The sequence below is a fragment of the Megalobrama amblycephala genome, linkage group LG16, assembly GCF_018812025.1.
Source record: "Megalobrama amblycephala isolate DHTTF-2021 linkage group LG16, ASM1881202v1, whole genome shotgun sequence".
Classification (NCBI taxonomy): Eukaryota; Metazoa; Chordata; class Actinopteri; order Cypriniformes; family Xenocyprididae; genus Megalobrama; species Megalobrama amblycephala.
In genome coordinates, this window is record NC_063059.1 from 34,486,627 (window position 1) to 34,502,572 (window position 15,946).

General features: G+C 34.5%; 3 protein-coding genes across 4 annotated transcripts in view; 2 read left to right on the forward strand and 1 right to left on the reverse strand.

Annotated features, from left to right (window-relative positions):
- si:ch211-149e23.4 overlaps nucleotides 1–4,504 on the forward strand; it is a 14,130-nt gene extending 9,626 nt beyond the window's left edge. The window contains exons 9-14 of the mRNA XM_048161767.1: nucleotides 93–380; nucleotides 467–623; nucleotides 2,776–2,936; nucleotides 3,034–3,109; nucleotides 3,432–3,462; nucleotides 3,552–4,504. Coding sequence (XP_048017724.1) covers nucleotides 93–380; nucleotides 467–623; nucleotides 2,776–2,936; nucleotides 3,034–3,109; nucleotides 3,432–3,462; nucleotides 3,552–3,698 — 860 coding nt within the window. The 3' untranslated portion in view covers nucleotides 3,699–4,504. The remainder of the gene's footprint in view (nucleotides 1–92; nucleotides 381–466; nucleotides 624–2,775; nucleotides 2,937–3,033; nucleotides 3,110–3,431; nucleotides 3,463–3,551) is intronic.
- Nucleotides 4,505–6,173: 1,669 nt separating this feature from the next.
- Nucleotides 6,174–12,539, reverse strand: rrp8 (ribosomal RNA processing 8). 2 transcript variants are annotated; one of them, XR_007180451.1, is made up of 9 exons: nucleotides 12,394–12,539; nucleotides 12,121–12,225; nucleotides 11,778–12,045; nucleotides 10,927–11,707; nucleotides 9,092–9,221; nucleotides 8,904–9,010; nucleotides 8,703–8,799; nucleotides 6,737–6,817; nucleotides 6,420–6,562 (listed from the first exon to the last, which is right to left on the reverse strand). XR_007180451.1 is itself a non-coding variant. In XM_048161112.1 (8 exons), exons 2-8 carry the CDS (start codon nucleotides 12,202–12,204, stop codon nucleotides 6,449–6,451), a joined length of 1,581 nt encoding a protein of 526 aa, XP_048017069.1. In that variant the 5' UTR covers nucleotides 12,205–12,225; nucleotides 12,394–12,530; the 3' UTR covers nucleotides 6,174–6,448. The 2 variants fall into 2 exon arrangements, 1 of the variants encoding a protein (XP_048017069.1); XM_048161112.1 differs by lacking the exon at nucleotides 6,737–6,817 and having other exon boundaries at nucleotides 6,174–6,562; nucleotides 12,394–12,530.
- A 1,717-nt stretch (nucleotides 12,540–14,256) lies between these two features.
- On the forward strand, nucleotides 14,257–15,680 carry med29 (mediator complex subunit 29). Its single transcript, XM_048161113.1, has 4 exons — nucleotides 14,257–14,478; nucleotides 14,575–14,645; nucleotides 15,122–15,206; nucleotides 15,315–15,680. The coding sequence occupies exons 1-4, from the start codon at nucleotides 14,320–14,322 to the stop codon at nucleotides 15,537–15,539; spliced, it is 540 nt and encodes a 179-aa protein (XP_048017070.1). The 5' UTR covers nucleotides 14,257–14,319; the 3' UTR covers nucleotides 15,540–15,680.
- The last annotated feature ends 266 nt before the right edge of the window (nucleotides 15,681–15,946 follow it).

Genomic DNA, 15,946 nt, shown 5'->3' on the forward strand with positions numbered 1-15,946 from the left:
TTGTTAGTCAGCATCCATGTAAATTGGCCTTAAAATTATATAATGGAAGCACTGGCCAACACACCAAGTAATGAAAACCTCTTTGCTATTAGGTCCGTCTGCAAGCCGCGTGTTTTTGCGTGAAGAGAGATACACTGATAATTGGCATGCTGTGTGTGAGTACAGCGGCGATGGGGTGATTCCCAAAATCTCCTGGGTCCTGTCTGATGAAGACACTGAAATTCAGGCAACTACTGAGTCCAAGTGCAATGGAATTAAAGTAAATGTCAATTTGACTTCTGAATTTCAACTCAATCAGTATGAGGGGAAGGAATTGACATGTCTGATCCAGAACAAGTTCGGCAAGGATGAGAGACAGATGGTGCATGTTCCAAAATACTGTAAGCTTTCACAACTTTCCCAGCAAAAATGAAAAAAAAAAACTTATTTTATTTGCTGATTGCAATCTGCTGTATCTTCCTCTCAGCTATCTCATCTATTGAGGTTGTAAACAAAACCACACTTTATCGAAGAAGTCATGGCCAGCATGAGCATCGATTAGCACTGCAAGAAAACCTCTCTAATCAGAAGATACTTCTCAGAGCCCATGGCAATGCACCATCATACAAGACAACATGTTACAGGTATGTTGAGTCATGGATGCTTAAATAAGGTACAACATACTTAAGAAATCATAGTTTGTGCCCATCAAAAAACAGAAAAAAAACATTATGACAGTATCAAAGCAGTTCCACAGCACTCTCTCTTAAAACCTAAATGTGGCACATTGATTTTTCTTTCATGTCAGACACCCAGTGGGATAAATGGAAAAGAGAAGGGCTAGTTAAAGTTTTCACAGTAATGTTTTACTGCATCAGACTAGAGTATTCGTTTTGCTTGACACATCACATAGACCATAAATGTGGTGGTGCCTTTAATACTCTCAGCACAGAGCAATGTTCTCTTTTTTGCATGAACATTTTGAATGAACACTCAATGCGCTGTATATCTGAAAGGGATAGTTGACCAAAAAATTAATATTCTGTCATTATTTACTGACCCTCATCTCATCCGAAACTTGTATGATTTTCTATGAAACCCAAAAGGAGATATTCAGCAGAATGCTCAAGCTGCTCTTTTTCACACAATGACAGTGAATGGTGACAGATGCTGTCAAGCTGCTACAGTGTTATTGTTCACTAAAACCAAAACTATAAGTATCTCAGATTGTTTTTGCTAATTGAAATTATAGGAAAATGAGAAATGTTCCCTTGGCCACTAACTGAAAACAGTGAAGTACTAAAATTACTAAAACTGAAATAAAATAGAAATCTTGGTAACATTTTACAATAAGGTTACATTAGTTAACATGTCCTAACCTGTTGCTAGCAATAATTATGTTGCTAGCATGTTTTAACACATTGCTAACATGAATTAGCATGTTTTGTTAACAAGTTAACACATTTCTAGCATATTTTTACATTTCTAGCATGAATTAGCATGTTTTAACACATTGCTAGCATGAATTAGCATGTTTTGTTAAGTTTTAACACATTTCTAGCATATTTTTACATTTCTAGCATGAATTAACATGTTTTAACACACTGCTAGCATGAATTAGCATATTTTGTTAAGTTTTAACACATTTCTAGCATATTTTTACATTTCTAGCATGAATTAGCATGTTTTAACACATTGCTAGCATGAATTTGCATGTTTTATTAACAAGTTTTAACACATTTCTAGCATATTTTTACATTTCTAGCATGAATTAGCATGTTTTAACACATTGCTAGCATGAATTAGCATGTTTTGTTAAGTTTTAACACATTTCTAGCATATTTTTACATTTCTAGCATGAATTAGCATGTTTTAACACATTGCTAGCATGAATTAACATTTCCAGCATTTTTTTAAACACGTTTCTAGCATGAATTAGCAAGTTTTGTTAACATGTTTAACACATTTCTAGCATATTTTTACATTTCTAGCATGAATTAACATGTCTTAACACATTGCTAGCATGAATTGACATTTCTAGCATGTTTTAACACATTGCTAGCATGATTTAGCATGCTTTGTTAACATGTTTAACACATTTCTAACACGAATTAACATGTTTTAACATTGCTAGCATGAATTAAAATGTTTCTAGCATATTTTAACACATTGCTAACATGAATTAACATGTTTTAACACATTTCTAACATGAATTAGCATGTTTTAGCATTTTGCTAGCACGTTTTAACATTGTTAACATGTCCTAAGCTAGTTGTTAGGCATTGTTAGTGATAGATACTTGATGGATGAAGCTTAAATACACTATTAGATTTATTCTATAAAGTTTTGACCTCCTCAAAGAAAGTCTATGGGACTTTTCGTAGATTTGATTATCCGTTTAATGAAAATCGTAAGTTAGCAAAGGTATAGCATACTGATTCAGAACAGTCTAAAGGTTTAAGTTTGGTTGTTGTAGCTTGAAAGCCCTACGAGGAGATACAGTTTTAACCAAAACATATTAACCAAAACTCTTGGCTTGACAATGTTCTATGAACTCAAAGACGTTTCAAAGGACATGAGGCTGAGTAAATGATTACAGAATTTTCAATTTTGTGTTAACTATTCCATTATCATTGTAATTTGTTTTGTATGTGCTAATGTCAGACATACTAACCAAAACTCTTCTCTATGTTCCATCTCTCAGTTTCTAGGGAAAACATTGACCTTTTTCTTTTGCACATACACCAGTGTTGCTGTTGTTTTTTGAGCCATGTCTCTGAATTGTTCTTATCCCAGGGAGGACAGGTCAGCAGCACACACTGTGGGCATGGCATTAGTTTTTACAAAACCAGTGTCTGAACTGAATGCAGGACTGTACATATGCCAGGTCTCGTACCACCACCACATAGCTGAAGTTTTCATTCGTGTGGATGTAACTAGTGAAGAGACTCAACACAGTGAGTTTTGCACATATCATCAGTCCTAGTCAAGATGATCAATATTGGTAGTATATAGATATGCTGTGAATTAGCTCATAATTTTGATTTTCCGCAGTGATATTCATCACCATCTGCTTCACGTCAGCTGCTGCAATCACCCTCGTCTTGATCATCGTTTTGTTTGTCCTCTGGTGAGTAGAGCTGCTTTCTAACAAGTTTAGGTACAATTCTTTTCTTTTTTGGATATTACCCTACAGGTGAGATCAGTGGAGGCAAACAGGAAGCAAGGTAGCTTACCTAGACCAATAACATGCGTAGTGTTCATAAACAGGATACATGGTGGCTTGCAAAGGCTGGCAGAAGAAACCGCATCTACCACTACTCTGCTATTCATGCGACATAAACAGATTGCACAAGCCTCAGTGGTAGACACTGATGATGTCAATTAAATTTTGTTAAACAAAGAAAGTGACCATATAAATTAACATGTCTTATCCAATTGTTTTTTTCTAGTAAAAGTGGGAAACGCCATTCATCACAAAAGGTACTTAGTTTTATATGATTAGTTTGTCAAATAAGATATCAATGGCTCATTTAAATCAAGTATTATTTTTTTGTTGTTGTTTACAAAAGAAAAACAGGAAAGAGCGTGAGTCTCTGGCAGCTCTAATGCAGGACCCTCGATGCCCGGAGAGGACGGTGCTTCCAAGCGAGGCTGGGCCGAACTATGCCGAACTTGTGCATTATTCCATTGTTCTTGATGTTAAAAGCACTGTGTGAGTCACCTGTTGGGTTTAATGCAGGTAACATATCCGTTTTTGCACATACAGTGCACAGCATAAATGAGTACACCCGCTCTGAAACTTCTGAAAGTCAGCAATTACTCAATTACTTAGAAGACATGTTAGGGTTCTTTAGAGATATAATGTTCCAGCAAGTCTGCTTAATCAATTACCAAAGAAGCATGTCAAAATTATTCAGGAAAATAAGATTTTCTTATCAAGGTGATAAAATGTTGTGTAGCAAAAGTTACTAAATACAACAAAATAATTTTTTTCTGCTGTAAGTTTAAGGCTATGTTTGATCAACAGTTAAGTATGTTGAACCAAAACATTTAAAGAGAAGTAATTTCTTGAAAATTAAAAGTGAATCATTCTCAGACTTAATGCTGACAACAATTGAACCACTTGGGAGAGAACTGTCTGGAGACTTATTTCTCAGCACAAAAGAGGACAGTGGTACCAGATGATTACCAAATCGTTGTTTTAAGTGTGAAAATATAGCAAAAGTAACACAGAAATTCAAAAACAATGGACTTGTGACAAGGCCCCTGAAATAATCAGGACTTCATTTTAAGCTTTCATTTAGTGATGAGGGATTTTTTTGCTAGACAAAGAGCAGGAGAAATACCAAGCGAGTGTCTCAGAGCCAGCAAAAGCTGTGAAAAAAGTGACTGTTTTTCTCACAGAGTAAGATGCAGACTGCAGAAATGACTTGCATGGTTGTTGTTCTCACTGGAACTACCTACTGTAACCAAAGCACAATAAAGTCAGTTAGCCATTTCCAAAGTCCATCTTTACAAAATCAATACTCTGGTCTCATGAAACCAAATCAATCTTTTTGGATCTAACAGCATACAAAATGTTCTGATGTTGCTAGAGGAGGAGTTCAGTGAGAAGTGCCTGGTTCCCACAGTAAAGTTCAGTGGTAGTAAAGCTCTTATATAGGGATGTATGAGTGCTGAAGGAGTTGTGCTTTTTCAATGCTGTCATGAATTCCCACACAATTGTGTAATTTAATACACAAACTTGAAACAGAAGATGCTACTCTTTCCTCATTCCCTGCACTGTTGGCCATTTGTTCAACATGACAATGAGGACATGCATTCTACCAAGCTGAAAAACCTTCTGTGGACATGTATTGCACTCAATCTTAGCATTCTTGAGTCCCTGTGGGGGATTCTGTAGAGGCGAGTTGAGCAACACTCCCCATTAAAGATCAAGGCATTTAAGGAGCTCATCATCCAGGACAGATGTGTCATGAACTTGAACACTCTGTGCCAAGAAGGATCAAAGCAGTATATTCAAAATTATGAAGGGCATACTAAGTGCTAGAATATTATATATTTGTTGAATTAAATCTAGGGTGTACTCATTTCTGCAATCCTTAATTTAAACAAAATTGGCTAATTTACTTATTTTATGGCTATTAATGACATATACATTTTTATGATGTATATGTTTAATACATTTTAGTTTTGCCATCTTTCCATGAACTGTATTAGTGATCATAAAGAAAATACATCTTTTGTATTTGTTCAGAAGGGGTGTACTCATTTATGCTGTGCACTGTACTTGTTGAGTTCAGGTCAGCTTGAGTGCATGCTTTCAAAAAGGGGGACATACCTAGAAAAACATTCATTTTCATATAAAATAATATAACTGATAATGAAAAGAGAAATATGGAAATTTCGCCTTTGGACCCTACTGTATATATACATTGCAATTGGCTTACATCAGTGTTCTTGATATATATTTGCTTTTGTTCCTCAATTACGAATACTGATTGTAAGGGAAAGTCCCAGATTTAAGTAGCTTGGTATTATTTTTAGCATTATGATTTACTGTGATAATTAAGTAGCATTGTTTTTATAAATAGTATGAGCATATTTCTAATGTTTACTATCATTTTAGATTGTTATTATGGTCTGATTTACACAGATTTACACTTTAAATGTCTCGTTGGCGTCTTCTATCTTGTTTCGATTCCAATTGGACTCGTAGTGCACAAACTGACTGAATCTGTAACGCTGTAGTGCCCTCTGGTGACCGTGCAGTATATGGATAGGGGAATCTACACATCTGTAAAGAACCTGGTATGGACCTTCTAGACCAGGGGTGTCCAATCCTGCTCCTGGAGGGCCACTGTCCCGCAAAGTTTAGCTCCAACCCCAATTAAACACACCTGAACCAGCTAATCAAGGTCTTAGGCATACTAGAAACTTCCAGACAGGTGTGTTGAGGCAAGTTGAAGCTAAATTCTGCAGGACAGTGGCCCTCCAGGACCGAGTTTGGACACCACCTGTTCTAGAGTAACTGTCCAGTCTGATATTTTACTACTTATATTTTACTACCTTTAAAGTCTTTGTCTGAATGACGACTGGTCTTCCTATGTGTTGTTGATGTTCTGCTGTGAGCCGTTTGGGTGAAGTAATGTCACTGTGATACTTGTAAAAAGAATAAAATACTTGACAAATTTAAATACGAATTGAGTCAGTTTGTTTTTCAGGTAAATGCTTAATCAATCATAAGCAAATATATAACAAATACAGTTTTCACAAAGGACAAAATTCTTTCAATATCACATTAAGCCCTCCTTTTTTTTTTTTATAAAATGTACGTTCCTGTTACATTGATTTACAAAACTTACAAATACAATGTTAAGAGGAGATCTGACCCTTGAATTAAACTGAATTATTGCTGATAAAACTTTCATACGCCGTCCAAGCTAAATATTTACTTTATGTACATTTATCGTTTCTTGTACAGGCAAGGTCTCAGTTGAAGTCCGGCTTTCTTCACATTCTCTGGTGCTCTTCCTGTCTTTATGAATTCAAAAGAGTAGAAGTGGCTGTTTTCTGTGTCCTAAAGAAAAATAAGTGGAAATAAATAGCTTGCATTGATTATATAATAAATTAAAGCTACAATTTGATTAATAAATTATGATCAGATGCAATCTCTATTATTTTACTGTAAAGCTGAGGAAGTACATTTTATGTTAGTGTGGTTTTTAATATATTCCATTATTGATTTGCATACTTGCAGAACAGCACAATCCTAGTCTGCAACACTGCACTGTTGGCCTGACTTTCCATCTCTAACACAGCATTAGACCTGCAACTAACAATCATTTATGATAATTACGAAGGAGATTATTCTAATGATTGGATAGATTTTTGACAGCGGTCCTTTTTTGTTTACATGTTTTTAACAGTAAGTCTGTGGAAAATATTTTAACGAGTTCTGCACAATCATCTAAAGAGTACTGGTATGTTTACACGACAACGATGTACTAAAAACGGAGAAGTTTTCCTTTGCGTTTTTTTGCATATCGATCACAATGTTGTTGAAATGATCCCCGTTCACATGGATCTGCAAAAATAACTAAAAACGCTGTATTATGCTGCCAGGCCTACTGCTATTTGCCTCAAACATATGAAGCCATGTGAAAAACAGCAAAAAAAAAACAAAACAAAAAAAAACATACACACACCCCGACATGTGGTGTGGGAAATGAACATGCTGAGAGTCCTTCTATAGTATGATCAATTTGTATCATGTGACATGGTCACCTGATTAGGTCATATGATACTAAACGTTTTTTTTTTAATATGTCATTATGTTGCCGTCTTTGAGTATCGGTATATCTGCCCTTTGCAATGAACACAAGAATGCGCAATAATCTTGAGCAAATGAATCCAGATATTTTAATCAAATCCGCAAATTTTTTTGAAGAACCAAATTAGCCAGAGATCAGTTATCACGATTAGAAGATCTGGCATCTGTCAAATCATCTCAAATGTATAAAGCGAGGTATGAAGAAGAGGTATGTTATGGTGCAAACACTGAAGACTGTATTTTCAAATCATATCAAGAGTCAAATATACATTACAGTTCAAAAGTTTAAAATAATTAAGATTTTAATGTTTTTGAAGGAAATCTCTTTAATGCTCAGCAAGGTAGCATTATTTGATCAAAAATACAGTAAAAACAATTAATATTGTGAAATACTATTACAATATAAAAACTTTCTATTTTAATATATTTTATTGTATTTATTAAAAGTTCCTATTTTAATGTTTTAAAATGTCATTTATTCCTGTGATCAAAGCTGAATTTTCAGCATCATTACTCCAGTCTTCAGTGTCACATGATCCTTCAGAAATATATCCTTCTAATATGCTGATTTGCTGCTCAAGAAACATTTATTTTTATTTTGTTGTAAACAGTTGTGTTAATATTTTTGAGGAAATCATGATACATTTTTCAGGACTTTTTAATTTTAGTTAACAAATGGCGTTTATTTGAAACAGAAATCTTTTGTAACACTGTAAATGTCGTTTCTGTCACCTTTTGACTATTTTAATGCATCCTTGCTGAATAAATTAATTATTAATTTAAAAAAAAAAAAAAAAAAAAAAAAAAAAAAATCTTACTGACCCTTAAAGACGGGTGCGATTTTGACCATGATTTGGTCGCCTGAGACAAATTTTGAGAATCCTAAAAGATTCCTATAATCCTAGGCTAAAATCTTTGATCACTAGTTTGACATGTTCACCGACAGCCAATTAATGACTGTTGCGACTAAATCTGACCTCCGACGAAATTCTGGAAGTGTCAGAAGATATGGTGCACAGTCCTGCAGTGTGACTTCTCCTACAACAAACGTCAAATTGTCTTCGTTTTTCAAGATAAGCACGATCAAAATTAATGCTAGGGATTTCTTTGTTCGCCACCATTTCAGTCCCACGTGTAACGCAGCTCACTGTCACCGAACGTGTGTGGGTTGATGATGTAAATCTCTGGACAAGTTTTATGCGCCCGTTTTAACGCGTCTTGACTGCCGTTCAGTCTGACAAATAGGACATCTGAGATCCCACAGTGAGGATCATGTTCATATAGTCTGACAAGCAACAAACGTAAAAAACTATCATAAATCGCACAGTGTGCACCCAGCTTAACTTTGAACAGTACTGTACATTCACTGGAATAAACAGGACATTACCTTATTGACTATCTTGAAGCCCAGACTTGACAGTGCACCAATGAACGAACGCACGTTTTCAAATCTACTGGCCACTTCAGCGATTTTAAGAACACCCCTGTGTTGGAAAAGAGGACATATAAGGGCTAATTCTAGATACACTATGGTTTGGGATTTTAAAATAAACTTTTTAATGGAATATCAATAATATAAGACAGTTACCCCATCACCAGGACTCTGTTTGCTTCTGCCAAAAACTGTCCTAGATTCGTCCCCATCAGAGAAAGACAGAAAACAACAATATCTACTGTAGAATCACGAAGAGGCACCTGTGAAAAAACAATAAACAGTGCTGCCTTTAATATTTTGGCTGCATTACAAATCAAAGCTTTAGAACTGTAATAACTTACTTTTGCCATGTCACATGCAGTGGCAAGATCACAAACCGGAGCCAAATCAAAAGAGTGTACTTTATTCTTTACACTCCGCGCAATTTTACAGTCTCCACAACCGAAGTCTGCAACAACTAAAGAAGGTGGTCTGAAAAAAAGAAAAAGAAATTCATTGACGTTTAGCGACATCCAAAAAGAAAAATACCTTAAAATGTTGTATTTTTGTAATCATGAAAGATCATTCCATGTATGAACACTGCGATTTAATTAAGACAACTTTGACCTGATGTTTCAAAACAATTAACAAATTAAACTGTAGTTCAGAAAACTGTAGTAGCCATGACAAAAAGATCATATCAAGCAAAAACAATAAATAAAGACCATGCAAAATCCACCTGTTACAAATGTTTTATGTGTTTAATGTGTATGTATATTATTCTCTATGCTTGCTATTTTTTAAATATTGTATAGATAATAATAAATATTATTATTAGTATTATTAGTATTATACATAATATATATGATACATAATATAAATACATCATACCTATAAAACCTATAAAAATATACTACATGATTATAAAAATTGTAAAATATTTCATTGTTATTATTAAAAACAATGTGTGTAAATATATATTTTTTTACTGCAGTCAAATCGATTAATCACGAATAATCGCATCTAACATAAAAATTTGTGTTTCCATATATATATATATATATATATATATATATATATATATATATATATATATATATATATATATATATATATATGTTATTATTTACACACACATACATACATAAACTACCAGTCAAAAGTTTGGAAACATTACTATTTTTAATGTTTTTGAACGAAGTCTCTTGTGCTCATTAAGGCTGCATTTATCTCATAATAAATACAGAAAAAAACAATAATATTGTGAAATATTATTACAATTTAAAATTATGGTTTTCTATTTTAATATACTTTAAAATATAATTTATTTCTGTGATCAAAGCTGAATTTTCAGCATCATTACTCCAGTCTTCATTGTCACACGATCCTTCAGAAATTATTGTAATATGCTGATTTGATTCTCAGTTATTATCAAAGTTGGAAACTGTTGTGTTGCTTAATATTTTTTTGGAAAATGTGATACTTTTTTCAGGATTTACTGATGAATAAAAGGTTAAAATGAACAGCATTTATTCAAAATATAAATCTTTTCTAACAATATAAATCTTTACCATCACTTTTTATCAATTTAACACATTTGTGCTGAATAAAAGTATTAATTTCTTTCAAAAAAAAAAAGAAAGAAAAAAAATGTACTGACCCCAAACTTTTGAACAGTAGTGTATATTGTTAAAAAAGATTTCTATTTTAAATAAATGCTGATATTTTTTACATTTTATTCATCAAAGAATCCTGAAAAAGTATCACAGGTTATAAAATAATAATTAATAATAATAATAATAATTAAGCAGCACAACTGTTTCCAACATTGATAATAAATCAGCATATTAGAATGATTTCTGAAGGATCACGTGACACTGAAGACTGGAGTAATGATGCTGAAAATTCAGCTTTGCATGACAGGAAAAAATTATATTTTAAAGTATATTAAAATAGAAAGCCATAATTTTAAATTGTAATAATATTTCACAATATTATAGTTTTTTCTGTATTTAATATGAAATAAATGCAGCCTTAATGAGCATAAGAGACTTCGTTCAAAAACATTAAAAATAGTAATGTTTCCAAACTTTTGACCAGTAGTGTATATAAATAAACGTTTATGTTAGATGTGATTAATCGCAATTAATCGATTTGACCACATTGTATATATGTAAAACAACAAAGGTTCTCTCACTTTTTAGAAATATAGGAAATGATTGAATCCACAGGGTTTGTGGGCCAGTGTTGAACTTGTGTCGTGTAGCCCTTGTGGTAAACCGCGATGGCCTCTGGGTCCTGCTGAAACATGCGTTTGGCCTCACCGCTGGTCGAGGTGTAAAGCAGCTCATTGATGTAGCGGAATCGAGCGGCTTCTAACCGCTTCTCCATCTTTGTCCTTAAAGCAGTCGAGCGGTCAGGAGCCACTTGCTCTTCATCACCCTTCGAATTCACTCTTGTATCTTCTGGTTCCTCAGTGGCTTTATTACCGTCATCAGTAAGATGAGACTTTAAAATACGACGCAATTTCTCTTCCTGTAATTGTGTTTTTTTTGTCTTTTTAGAAGGTTTTGCTTTTTTGCCCACTTCATGCGAGACGTTATTGTTGCTAAGAGAGTGATCTACTATTCTGGAAGTTTCATCTGTTTTAAAGTCTTTGCCATTTTCAACATTGTCTGTGACGGAGGAAATTCCATTCTTTTCACGTGACTTTTTCGTTTTTTTGGACTTTTGTTTCTGCACTTTCTTGGGTTCTTTGATGTCCTGTGTTTGAACTAAGGGTTCCTTCTTTGCTTTGGCATCATCGACACCTGTCGTTTTCGTGAGATATTTGTTCTTACACCGTTTTTTGTTCTTCATCTTGTTCCTCCACTGCTTTCTGCTTAGCTTTGTCTCTGCTTGACTTTCGTTTTCCTCCAACTGAGGTCCGGCTCCTTTGTCATTCTTATCTTTTCTGGACTCTTGCGACACCTTAGAACCTGAAAACACAATTTGATGTGAAAAAGTCAGTAATGTTCAATAAATAAAATAACTAGCACACGCTCTCACTTGTTTGTTTCACGGTCTTCTTCATTGGCTGCTTCTTCTTCTTCGCGGGTGTTTCAGATGAATCCACTTCATCCTGCTGCTTCCCTTCATCATCAGCGTTAGACTTTCTTTTACGCTTTTTGCACCGTTTCTTTTTCGTTGTCTGGACTGCAGGAGAGGTGTCTTTCTCCTCATCGCTATCCTCAAATGTTTTCTCAATTTCCCAGTTTGGAACTGACCCCAACGTTTGCAAGGTTCTCAAAAGACTTTTTTTACCCACAACCTTATCCTGTTGGGATATAAATGCCAGGTGAAAAATTGAATTCAAGTCTCTATTAAATAAGGGACAAAACAATCATAATACCTTGCTGGGGGCAGGAGACACTTTAACAGTGTTAGATGATCCATCTGCTGATGGAGAATCAGTCCATTCCTCTTCAGCAAACATGATTGTAACGTCGGATAAACACTGGAAAGCCGTGATAAGTTAAATTATAGAGTCTACAATTATATGACTGCTTATTTTGTCAGATGATAAAACTGATCCTGCAGAAATTAATTTTCACACACCCCAAAACATATGACAGTAATATTCCACAACACATTTCAGATTAATTTACGTTTACGCCGTACTTACATCTTACTCCCTCTCACATGTGCAAAGCACCGACACGTGGTTTTGTGTACATCCGGGTTACCGTGACAACTTCCTTTCTAAACTGGGATGCTGCTGTTTAAATGCGCTCAATCTTTCACTATTTAGTACATAGTAAATGATACATAATATTGGCAGAAAGGGAGCGAATTTGGAAGCTGATTATATATTAAGTTTAACTAACACGAATGTAATTACCGTGTTTTAACACTTACATTCTTTAGTTGTAGTGATGGGAAGTCCAACTCGTGTCCGCGAGTCGGTTCTTTCGAACGGTTCGTTTCAATGAATCAAGATATGAAGAAAATAATAAGTGAATGACCCATGGTCTCTTATATGGGCAGAGATTGAACGAATTCCGAATTTTAACTAATGAACTGATAATATTACCGTGTTTTATCACTTGTAACGAGGGGAAGTCCGAGTCATTTACGCGAGTCGGTTCTTTTGAACAGTTCGTTTTAATGAATCAAGATTTCAAGAAAATAATAAGTGAATGACGCATGGTATCTTATATAGGCAGAGATTCAACAAATTCCGAATTTTAACTAATGAACTGATAAAGTCATTACCGCGTTTTAACACTTGTAACGAGGGGAAGTCCGAGTCATTTTCGCGAGTCGGTTCTTTCGAACGGTTCGTTTCAATCAACCAAGATTTCAAGAAAATAATAAGTGAATGACACATGGTCTCTTATATGGGCAGAGATTCAACAAATTCCGAATTTTAACTAATGAACTGATAATATTACCGTGTTTTAACACTTATAACGAGGGGAAGTTCGAGTCATTTTCGCGAGTCGGTTCCTTCGAACGGTTCGTTTCAGTGAAACAAGATTTCAAGAAAATAGTAAGTGAATGACACATGGTCTCTTATATGGGCAGAGATTGAACGAATTCCGAGGTTTAACTAATTAACTGATAATATTACCGTGTTTTAACACTTGTAACGAGGGGAAGTCCGAGTCATTTCCGCGAGTCGGTTCTTTTGAACGGTTCGTTTTAATGAACCAAAATAATAACAATAACGCTGATCATTCTGTTCAAACTTCCCACGAAAAATAATTTTAAGCAGATTGTGTGTAGTCTTGAATCTCGAAAAATCTATAGTCTCTATAAAATTATGACAATATAGTTTTTTACATATTTTCCTCTAGATGGCACCATTTGTTTTCATTTCACCAACGCTGATTCCAACCGTGGTTAATGAAACAACTGTAATTAAAATCTGCGGTGTTTATCAAATTTTGACTACATTTGTTGTATTATTCATTATGAGAAATCTAAATCTGAAATACATATTGAGGTAGAGTGTCCCGAAGCCAAACAAAAGACTTTTATGAGCCGGTTAATTTTAGTAAATTAAAAACACTAACAGTTACAAAATTAATCTGACTCAAATATTTACGTTATTAGTTACTTAATCATGTCTGACTTGAAAATAACCAGTGTTGTAGTAAACCCTCACGTGTTACAACGTGTAAAGAATTATAATGAGTGATAATTTATGTAATGAATAAATTAAGCCTATTATTTTTCTTTTGCAAATATGAATAATTTTTAACCGTAGACAGCGATTCAGCAATCAAATGCCATTAATATTTCACACATATGAATTGTAGTAGCGTTATCATGTGGTTCCTGTTACTTTGAATGAACAGAATGAACCAATCATTTGTAGTTACTGGAAGAAGATTTTTTTTTATAAATCATTCTCAATATAATTTCGATAATTAAATGTGAACGATAACACGTTTTAATGCGCAAATATGCCCAGAGAATGAATGCGACCTCTTTGAGAAAACATGTTTTTTTTTGTCTCAGCTTCTTGCTAGCATCATTCGCCGCTCGATAAGTTCACATCCGCTGCAGAAGCTTCAAGCGGAAGTGGTCGAGTTTGTCATCAACAATGGCGTCGCAGCAAATGAACACCAACAATGCTCAAATGGGTGTTCAGCAGCCGGCTGTTTTACAGCAACCGCAAGCTCAACAGCTCAGTCAACAACAAGATTTTGACCCCGTTCACAGATTCAAAATGCTGATTCCACTGCTCAAAGATAGTTTACAGGTTTGTTTGGCGTGTTTCATTGAGCATGCGAGCTAAAAGCACTTGTTTGAGACAGAAACTAACAGTTAACTTTCATTTACACTTTTATGTTTTCAGAATGTCATGACCATTGCTTCGTTAAATTTTGGGCATAATACTGCTATTGACAACGGCTTAAGAACAACAGAGTAAGATCCCTTTAAAACTTTCTGTAGTGTAGCCTATTATAACTGTCAATTGATATCTGTCTATCTATCTCTCTGTCTATCTATCTCTCCGTCTATCTATCTCTCCGTCTGTCTCTCCGTCTGTCTATCCGTCTGTCTATCCGTCTGTCTATCCGTCTGTCTATCCGTCTGTCTATCCGTCTATCTATGTCTGTCTATCCGTCTATCTATCCATCTATCATCCGTCTGTCTGTCTGTCTGTCTGTCTGTCTATCCATCTATCATCCGTCTGTCTATCCGTCCGTCTGTCTGTCTTATCTATCTAATCTATCCGTCTGTCTATCCGTCTGTCTATCTATCTGTCTTATCTGTCTGTCTATCTAATTTATCTTTCTGTCTCTATCTATCTATCTATCTATCTATCTATCTATGTGTGTGTGTGTGATGGCTGCATAACAAGAGATATATAAAAATATATATTTCCTCTCAAAATGTAGGAAAGGTAATGATGCAGCAGTTCAGCGGTTTGACAAAAGTTTAGAAGAGTTTTATGCTCTTTGTGATCAACTGGAACTCTGCCTGGTAAGGAACTGTTGTGTTTCTGTTGAATATTTCATTCAGTTATATTTTATTAAATTGATTTTGATTTAAATCATGGCTCAACTTCTTAACATGAATATTTTTCTGCAGCGGCTGGCCCACGAGTGCCTCTCGCAGAGCATCGACAGCACAAAGCATTCTCCAAATCTCGTACCTACAGCCACCAAGCCGGACACGGTGCAAACAGAGTCTCTGTCCTACTCTCAGTATCTCAGTATGATAAAATCACAGATTTCATGTGCTAAAGACATTCATAATGCTCTCTTAGAGTGTTCAAAAAAGATTGCTGGGAAAGGTCAAGGAGCGTGTACTTAGTTTACGTTTTTGTTTGTGTTTTGCATAACTTTGATGCTGATCGAAGAATATATTTTTTTGGTATTTTCAATTTTGTTTGTCTATTTACTACTGTGACAAATGTACTTATGCAATTAAAATGATAGTATTTTCAAAAGTTAATATGTGTGTGTCTTTTAATCTGCTATTTTGATCTAACAAGCTTCCTATATAGTATGGATCCTATCTCCTTAGTTTCTAAAAGATATATCAAAACCTCTCCCACATTTAACTGTAATATTTTCAGTGTTATTTTACTATTGTGTATATACTTTTATAGTCTTTATCAATTTTTTGAATAAGCTTTTGTTTTCATATTTTTAGTTGTAATTTTTTCTTTTTTAGTAATTTGTTACATAACTTATGTAACTGTAATAATCTTTAGGGTT